This window comes from Onychostoma macrolepis, chromosome 16 (assembly GCF_012432095.1).
Source record: "Onychostoma macrolepis isolate SWU-2019 chromosome 16, ASM1243209v1, whole genome shotgun sequence".
NCBI classification, from domain to species: Eukaryota; Metazoa; Chordata; class Actinopteri; order Cypriniformes; family Cyprinidae; genus Onychostoma; species Onychostoma macrolepis.
The window spans coordinates 6261355-6271567 of record NC_081170.1 but is presented as its reverse complement, the minus strand read 5'-3'; the positions used below and the strand labels follow the sequence as shown (position 1 = coordinate 6271567).

Below are 10213 nucleotides of genomic sequence, written 5' to 3'. Positions count from 1 at the left end.
ATATATAAAAATGAATTGAGTTGAACTTAACATTTTAACTTATTTTATATCTTCAGCTTTTTGTCTGCTTACTGTACTGCTCCAGTACATTCAATATCTTATATAAATTAAACACGCAAATCACACAAAATAAAACATTTCAGTTTATTTTTTGACAGGCTGCAAAGCAACGGTGAAACCACACATCGTGAATGTACAACAAAATGTTTACACTCCGATTGATGCACGAGATCAAACAGACAGTACAATTCTACAGTTATTTACCTATTTGCCACCTTACACCATGATGTCTACACCGGACGTGACAGTTGTAGACAGCATCACCGATTATAATGGGTTCAATAGCCTACCATCTTTTGTCGGGGCGTGATCGCCTCGGAATGCATTTTCAAATCCACATTGACTTAAAATACATTATTGCGGAGTATTTGATGAAAATGCAATTGAAATGTCTTTGAGACTTACACTTAAAGGGATACTCCACCCCAAAATGAAAGTTTTGTCATTAATCACTTACCCCCACGAAGCTTTTACGGGTTTGTATGTGATTAATGACAAAATTTTCATTTTGGGGTGGAGTATCCCTTTAAGTGTAAGTCTCAAAGCATTTAAGAAAAATAAAAGACATTTAAAATCACCATTTTGCTGAACTTTTGGCTCGGAATGCATTCTGAAATTCTCACTGCATTTTGCTACAATTATCACGCGGTATTATGATGAAAAAGCAATCCCAAGTGTCCTTGCTGTAAGTCTAAATGCATTTAGAAAAACAGCATTGAAATGATAATTTTGCAACAGTTTTCAGTCAATTTGGGTAGTACATTTTCATTTTGCAACTTATAAAGCGTTAAAATATGTTTTTAATTTGCATATTAAGTGTAGGAAATGGCAAATGTAAATGATATAATTTAATTTTCATTTTGCACTAAACATTGCACATATGTATGAGAAAATATAAATTTAAATATAGAAAAACATTGCCATTTTACATATTGCATTGCCATTTTGCATATTACATTCCAAAATGAATCATGCTACCTATATGCTTCCATACAGAACAACACAAACGATATCTTTCATTTTAACAAAGAAGCCTGATCTTCAGAGAGTAAAGCTTTGGAGAAAGTTTGCCACTATCTAGTTCCAGTAGAATCTTCTGAAAAAAGTCAAATGAGTATCTGAGCTCTTTGGGGTAACTCAGATTAATTGCATTAAAACACCTGCTAATCCTGTCATCACCTCTATGCCTTCCAGCACTATCCCAGTCTGTAAAGGATCATCTGTTGAGCCACCTTTAGTGATGATCTTCAGTGTGAGCTGTTCCATTTCCTCCTTGTTCCTATGAGTATCCTTAAAAAAAAAAAAAACATAGCAAATGTGTATTTACTTACAACACCACTTGATATTTTTCAGATTGTTTCTCAGTGCAAAAAATATATTGCAATAAAATAACACAAAATGAGACAATATTTTGAAATTTACATTTATATTTTAAAATAAAATAAGTGTCTTACAGCCATTCATTTTATTTCTATCTATTTTGGTTGTATTTGTCGCCCCTTATAGAGAATATGAGAATACTGAGACCGAACTTTTTTTTTTTATTATTCAGTGGCGGGAATGGGCTTACACATACAAACTCGACTTTTTCATAAGTATTCCTAACACGTTTCTATTTACTGAAGCATTATTAGCGATTCAGAAATTGTTTAAATGTTCCTTTTTTCACCACAAACGCAATAAACGAGTAGGCCTATACGTTAAAAAGACAAAGTAAAGCTTACCTCTTTTCAGCATCTACATCACGTTGCGTTTCAGAAAATATCTTCACCCACTAACACACACACAAAAAAACAAGTGTTTATTGATAGTAAAACGCCAAAATCTAATATTATACCTGGTTTACAAAAAGTTAAGCTTACCCCTTCTCACCATCACATGTGCTTCACAAAATGGCTTCTTGGCTGGAAACAGCATTTGCATGTCATGTGGCTCACAGTCAAATACTTAAAGTTTTATGCTAGATTTACTTAATTTTAACGTAATTGTAATATTAGTTGATGCGATTTATGTTTTTTTCATTTTATATATGCATACACTTAAGTTCACCTTGGAACTTATATTTTTGCGTTACACGCACTATATATGTTAAGTAGAGATTGAAAAGTTATGAATACTACGTTTTTTGTGTTTAATATTTTTACTTTTATAAGTAATGATTGTTCAGACAACGAATCGTTTTTTTCAGTGTAGGTAGACAGACAGATAGACAGATAGATAGATAGATAGATAGATAGATAGATAGATAGATAGATAGATAAATGAATAAACTTTCATCCCTGCAAAGTGCAACTTGGGAGTGGTGTCTGGTATATGCTGCACAGCTGAGGAATAGAAGTACTAAAGATTCTACGCTCGAAAGACCACCGCAAAGACAGTGATAGTGCTGGAAGACTTTAGAGCTGTCCTCGGGCTGAGGCTGTAATACTAGAAGTTAGTATTAAAGATCCTGTGTCGGACCAGCTTACAGCTGAGAAGGGTGGTGGGAGTGAATAGATGCTAAAGACCTGTGTACTCATGTGTGATTGAGGTAGTGATAGTAGCTTCTTGATGGGACGCCATCACCATACTTCAGGGAAGTATTGTATTGTATTTTAAGTATTCTTAGCTCGAGATACTGTAGTTATTATATTAACAACTGGTAGTTGTTTGAATTGTCTATGGTGAAGTCAGATTAGTATTGGGAATTTCCAGACAGACCGACAGAATGTATAATTAAATGACAACAATGAATAATTATAATAACTTGTATATTTATATATTTTATTTATATAGTGCCTTTTATCAATGTGGATTTTATCTTGTCCATAAATGGATTTATGGATATATATCCATATAAATATGTATGTTCAAAATGTAAAAGTATGTAAAAAATAGCACAGCTGCACACAAGATATACAAAATAAGCAAAAGATCATCATAGATGTAAATAGAAAATAAAAATAGATTGCCAATGGGTTAGTCTTACAGTTTGCTATAAAATGAGGATCATGCACTACTATATTTCTGTTAGTAATTACTTAAAATGCAATTCTATAATAAACAAATTGATCAAGCTTTTATTGTTTTAAACATCCAATAATCAACCTTTACAGCATGCTGTAACTGGGTGAATATTGACACACTGAGTAAATAACATTTAAAATTAAGAGAATCAAATTTGTTTGTATAATCTGCATCCAACCATGACAGCTCTAACAATTATGGATACTGTTTTATATTTTGAAACAACACAACCTGGTAGATAATATACAATACAATGGAAATGAGGCCAAGAACAACAGCGACATGATTCAGGGTGCGTGCCGTTTTGGAGTTCTTCTCTGCTAATTCTCGCCGTCCTGAGTAGTTAGCATCTCGAGTCTGTGAAAACAATTGTGAAACTTAATGTCAAGCACTTCTGTTCTTATTCTGAGTTTCTTTGCGTCAATGGCAGATGGGGAAGTTCTCAGAAGTGGGGGGGCAAACTCCGCTCTGTAGAGTTTGTTTCATTTTCATTTAATAGAGGGTTTCTAAGTTAAATGTTTTAAACACTTTACCTTACGCTATGCCAACACGCAAACAACATGTTTATGTTTATTTAATAATACTAACTCACACCAACATATACGCAATATACAGACACAATAAACCGGTGGAAATTTGTCGACTGTCAATTTTGGACTGTGCATGAACCTTTTTCCTACAGTACAACCCATGATGCTCTGCGCAAATTTTGTGAATTAAAAGTTGCTATATTTTCAAAGCCTATTAAATGTTAAAAATAATGGCTTTCAATTATACTGTAACTTTGAATGGCTATAATTAATGACTAAAATTGAGGGAAAAATGCATTCAGTGGAGATATACCATATGTTGTTTCAATATTAATTTGGAGATTCAATGTGAAATTATTATATACTGTATATGTGATTAATTGTGATTAATTACAGATAAAAGTGTGATTAGTTACGTGAAACAAATTTCACTCAGAAATTGCTCATTTCAAAATTAAATAGGCTACAATAAAGCAAGTAACATGTTAAAATAAGTGTGAACTGAAGAGTAAAGTCTGAAGTGGTAAAATAAGAACTTTTTTCCTTAAAATGTTTTTAACTTAAAACTCTTTATCTTTCACAAAAGTCTGTTGTTGTTGAGTCTCCAGTGCCACACCTTTCTCAACTGATAGTTATTTACGGGAAACCAAAAAAAACGAACCAATGCATTTATCAGTAGAGCATGGAAATTATGCGAAAGTTACATGAATGAACTTGTTCTTGCTCAGACCTCTCTTTTTTATCTTTTAATCTCTCAACTGTATCTTAGTTATGAAGTTATGTAAAATGAAATTAAATCACTGCAGTATTCAAAAATACAATTAAACAGTATACATCCATAATATATATATATATATATGTTAATAATAGTAGCATATTTTATATATGTGTGCAAGTGTATACACGATGTGTGTGTGTATAAATACACACACCACAAATTGATCAAATTAATTATTTATACAATATATTTAATAATTATTTTTCCATAGTTTTTTTCTTTGTGTGGCTGTTAAAGGGTCAAAATAAATAAATAATCATGAACTTCTGATGATTACTAAACTTCTTACTCTTTATATATTTGATTTATGTGTATTTTACATTTACACTGAAATGTAAAGACATGTCTAATTCATTTGGAGAAGTTCTACAAGCATTTCCTGCAATTTCATGTGTAATTATGCTTATATAATGGATAAAGAAATGAAATTCATAGTTCATAAATAAGGAAAGCACATAGACTAATATACTTACAGAGCAGGAGTAAATAATTGCAGCAATTCCCAGAGGAAAACAGCAGCACAGCATGGTAAAGATGGAGTAACCCAAGTAATCTGGCGCTGGATTGGCCAATGGAGCAGCGGTCACAAAAACTGCAGGCTGCACATTGACTATGGGCTGTCCTGGATACGGCCCCTGGGTGTAGGGACCCTGGGGGACTGGCTGGCTTGGAAAGGAGGGAGGATATTCAGCAGGATTGTCCTGGTATGCTGGTGGTGCTGCTACAGGCTGCAGCATTACTGATTTCTCAGATGAACTGACCAATGGAGGCTGATTGAAAGACTGGCTGGGATCCATTCTTCTGATTATTGGATTTTGATTAAAATTTCCTTTACCTTGTGCTCTGCAGTATGTATTGCTGTACTCTGGTGTTCTATACCTTGTCAATGAAGGCAGTCAGCAAATGGTAGGCAATTTGTACGGTGTAGGGGAGGAGTGGCAAAAGTTTACCACTGTTTCTATTGTGCAATGTGACTGCAGTTGACAACTTTTGGTTTCACATTTATTCTGATGTATTCAGGTGCATTTCACCACTCTGAAGCATATTTTTGGGACATTGTGTAAGGATCCACCCGCTAGCCCAAACAGCGGAATCCAGCGGCCTGATCGAAGGTTTAATGCATGTTCAGTCTTTTACTTGGGCCTCTGATTTTATCTGGATTTAATTTCAATTTTAGTCTAGCTCTGTGTTCAATCTGACTCCAATTCCAAGTGATCATAAGACAATATCTATAATTAAAAACTGATCACAGACATCGAATGTATATTAATTTAGATATTTGATTATTCTGGAAATCCCATACTTTCAATTCATCATTCATTAGCGACCTAGTGTCGCTTAGCAATTCACTCATCCAACTGTGAACGCACGGCACAAACTCGCCAGTTGATCTTACTCAGATGGTACAGGGTGATTATAATACCTTTAAATAGGCTGCACCCTGCTAGCACATAATAAAAAGTGTATTTTTTCTATAATCATGAAAACTGTAACTTAAGTCAGTGACAAACAGAAATCAGAAGATCCCTAATGACGAGCCCCCGCTTCATTCATTGGTACTTAAGTATGATCTGTCCTGGACGCAGATTTGTGGAAACACTAGACTACACATTAATCTACTTGAAAAATGATTTCTGAAGAGATCAGAATAAGTCAAATATAGCATTTTATTATCAGTCAGGTAAATATGTATTAATTATGCCAATTGCATAGCCAATTCAAAGGTGTCAGATCATATCAATACAAAACATAAAATTCTCAAAGATTAATCTAAGAGTAAATGATGCATACCAGACCTTAGAAAATACATAGTATGGAGTGTAGAGACACACCACACTACGGGCTTATTCTGGCTACAGAATCGCAATGAGTGACTTGCAACTTTTCCTTAAATACTACCAGAACAAAAGGGCCATAAATATTTATTCTCTGCCCCAAAACAGACATCGCAATCAGTTTATTCTAGTTACTGCGTCAGCTGAGTAGGCGTGGTTAGAGAGAGTCTCGCGAGTTCAGAGAGATTGAGAGATCAGATGCAGCGGCAGAGAGAAGACGATAACTTGCAATTGTTGTCAGAAATGATAAAAATGAGGTTGACTTGACGCCTTCACGTAGGGGATGTGACATAAGTATACAGATTGTACACTGACTGAAGTTTTCCACGCGGATGGTCGGCTGATGCTGTGATTTGCTTCGGAGTTCGTTGGTATTACCCGTTGGGTTTTTTCCGTGTGCGTCATTGACGATTGTAAGTGTTGTTTATTTGTTATTCATCTTAATATTGTGATCTGATATGTTATCAGATGTGTTGACACATTTCTTCAATTATGAAAGAAATGCTGCAACATTTTCGTGTATCTTTATATGTTTGCTTTCTCTCACGTGTTTAGTCATGTGAAGCTATAATGACTCGGTACCTGGTACACCGATCGCATTAGAAACTAATTGCACTTTATCTATTTACTCTAGAACCACACACATCTCACGAATTATACAAGAATTGTCAGCACATCACACATCCAGTGCATCACTACACAGACGAGGACATATCTACGGACATCCGCCTGTTCAAGTCTCCGTGTGAAGATTACACCGAGTCCGAACATCTGTCTGCACCTATCCCTCCTTTCAAGTAGACTTTTCCCTGGAACTATTGGGACTTATCAGAACTAAGAACTATCTCATTGCAAGATCTAAGTATCTCTGTATCTTTGAATCCTTTCTCTGTTTATTATTTCTTTATATTGATTGCTTATTGTTTGCGCAGGCCTACACAGTTTGTATTTTAATCAATACGGATGTGAATTTATATATGGGCATTTTCAAGTGTGAGTAATCATTACATTTTCTGTTGGGTGAACAATACATTGAGTGAATTCTAATTCAAAGGCTCTGGCTCTTTACTCCTCTCTTGGTCCCTGGACATTAATTGGGTATCCGGCCTTCTAAGGTGATTTAGTACCGTAACAGCAACCAACGCATTCATACAGTCTCTAATACATTTATGGTCCTTCGAGCCGGATCACTATAACCACCTTAGCTATGACGTCCAGTCCTAGAGAGGAGGTGTTAAAGCCAGAGAATGTTCGCTCACAGAGAACAACTAGACAGCCATTGCATTTGCATGACTACGGTTGGTTATCCGCAGAAACAGCTCACGTTCGAAGATGAACAGTATGATATGCTTGCTTGTATTCGTGAAATGAGGGAGGAAAATAGGAAAATGAGACAAGATATGCAACGCCTCTCGGATATAATTGCTAATTCTCCAGTGTTAGCTTCTCAGTCTTCAGTATCTGTGCAGCAGCCTTTGGATGAAGGAGCTAGGGTGTCATCTACACCAAAGTCAACTAGTATGCAGTTGTCATTTCAGGATGATGGGAATCCTAGCCAAGCAGAACATACTCCTTTGGTGCCACCTAGAGATGAATCTCTCCTTGCAGTTCGTGGCTGTAAACAAGATCTCATTGAGGAACTGACAGACAGTCTAAGGAGAGTAAGCAAGTGGAGCGGTAGTCAGCCTGGTTCAGGTACGTCAACTCCTTCGTATACCTCCCCCCATGATAGCAAGAATGACTCGCCGCAAGTTCTTGGCTATGATACTAATGTTCCTTCACGGACACGTGATTCGTCTGATCTTCGTCATCGTCATACAGATGACACTTCTTTGTTGCGGCCCAGTGTGTCATCTCGTGATGTTTCTTATCGACCATCAAATAATCCTTACTATCGCCGCTCAAGCGATAGAGTGCATTCCTTACAGGAAGATGCTATGATTGATCGTTCTCTAGGTGATTGGAGACAAGAGTGCAGTCGAGATAATAGACCGTTTTATTCATATGATCGTTCTTACCATTCATTGGGTCATTCTGAGAGTCCACGCCCTTTGCCTCCTCCACCGATGCAATATCGAGGGCCGGCTCCTACAATCCCAGATTTCAGTCGAGATGATCCCCGAGAATTCGCTCGGCTTAAGCTTGCATTGGACAATGTTCTTCCTGATGATGCTTCAGAGTCAGAGTCAAGTTCCAAATACTTTTGGATCATCTTAAATTGGAAGATGCTTTGCTTGTCGCTGACTCCTATAGTCACAGTCGTACTCCATTCAGTGACACAATGAGAGCCCTCACTGATATGTATGGGCAGCCACACCAGTTGGCATTACAAAGGATTACGAACCTTATGGACGGGCCCAATATCAGGAGTGGGGATGTGAAGTCTTTTAAGGGATTTGCCCTTCGTGTCCGAGCACTGGTTGGGATGTTGAATCAATTAGGTAGCCCAGGCTGGACTGAGCTGAAGTGTGGCTCACATGTTTCTCGCCTCTTAGCTAAGTTGCCACATGACCTAAGAGCTAATTTTAAGAGATTTGTTAACCCTCTTCAGACTCCTATCCCAACACTGTTGGACTTCTCAGACTGGTTGGAGTATGAGGTTCGCGTGCAGGTAGAAGGAACCCAGTATGGCACCTATCCGGATCATGAGAGAAACAGTGCTCGCAAAGACAAGCGAACTGGCTTTGTGCCCCGAAACTGACTACTGTTCTTCATGGTGGAGAACAGAAAGTAGGAGCAGTGGAGAATCCAAAGGCTGGACAAGCAGATTCAGACAGACCACAGGAGAAGCCTAAGAAGTATTGTCCGTTCTGTGACACAGTTCAGCACTACATGAATCAGTGCTCCAACTTCAAACTCTTAACTAAGGAGCAGATAGAAAGTTGGATCAGGACAGGCAACAGATGTTGGCGCTGTGGACGGGGGCATTCATCATCCAAATGCACATTGAAGGCAAAGTGCAAAAGATGTGAGAGAAGGCATCTCGATGTTCTCCATGATGTTAATTCCAGCACCGATATACAGAGTAGAGGCAACATCAAGATGTCAGAGAAACCCATCACCATGGTTAGTCCGCCTCTCAGGCGTTATATTTGGATCGGCCCACGGTAGCAAGCAAGTGCTGCTTAAGTTGAGTCGAGTCATTCTTCAGAATGGTGACAAGTCACTAGAAACCTATGCTGTGCTAGACGACGGATCTGAGCGAACTATCTTGCTGAATGAAGCCGCTCAACGTCTGGGCCTGCAAGGCGAAATGGAGGATCTCGCTCTTCGTACAGTAAGACAAGATGTGCACACCATTCATGGAAGATCTGTATCTTTCTCGATCGCTCCTGTTTCATACCCTGACCGATCATACCAGATTAAGGGTGCATTCACAGCTAAAGAGCTAAATCTGGTTCAGCATACTTATCCTATCTCTGACTTGCAAAGGAGATACCGCCATCTTCAAGATTTACCGTTGCATGATGTCAACAAAGCACAGCCCTTGGTGCTTATTGGATCAGACTATCCGCACTTGATCACGCCTGTGGAGCCAGTCAGATTGGGGCCCCCTGGAGGACCAGCCGCTGTTCACACAAGGCTTGGATGGACATTACAGGGTCCATCAAGGCTTCTTAAGCCTTACTTGCAACCTCAAGAGTGCCTCTTTATTTCTTGTGTTTCTCCTGAGGCTGAGCTGTTTGGACATGTCGAAAAGCTTTGGCAACTGGATACTCTTCCTTATCGATCTGAGAAGTTAGTCATTCGATCTCGACAAGATGCAGAGGCGATTCGCAAACTAGAGGAGAAGACCGTGAGGATTGATGTAGATGGTGTAAAAGCAGTGCATGCGCCCCTACTCTGGAAGGAGTCTCTTCCTCCCTTGAATGCCCCCAAAGCAGCAGTCATGGCCCTGTTATGCAGCACTGAACGGAAACTAGCTGGAGATCCTAAGAGAGCTACGTCTTATGAGTCAGAGATTCAGAAACTGCTGCAGGCAGGTTATGTCACTCCCTTGACAT

At 38.1% G+C, this 10213-nt stretch overlaps 1 protein-coding gene across 1 annotated transcript; it reads right to left on the bottom strand.

Annotated features, from left to right (window-relative positions):
- Nucleotides 1-2786: 2786 nt before the first annotated feature.
- On the bottom strand, nucleotides 2787-5251 carry LOC131522137 (synapse differentiation-inducing gene protein 1-like). Its single transcript, XM_058747412.1, has 2 exons — nucleotides 4848-5251; nucleotides 2787-3423 (listed from the first exon to the last, which is right to left on the bottom strand). The coding sequence occupies exons 1-2, from the start codon at nucleotides 5169-5171 to the stop codon at nucleotides 3262-3264; spliced, it is 486 nt and encodes a 161-aa protein (XP_058603395.1). The 5' UTR covers nucleotides 5172-5251; the 3' UTR covers nucleotides 2787-3261.
- Nucleotides 5252-10213: the final 4962 nt, after the last annotated feature.

Bases quoted from the DNA above. Each gene is read 5' to 3' on its own strand.
- LOC131522137 (XM_058747412.1), bottom strand. From the start codon at position 5,171: ATGGATCCCAGCCAGTCTTTCAATCAGCCTCCATTGGTCAGTTCATCT. The intron at 3,424-4,847 runs GTAAGTATATTA...TTGTTTTCACAG, and splicing joins CAATTATTTACTCCTGCTCT to ACTCGAGATGCTAACTACTC.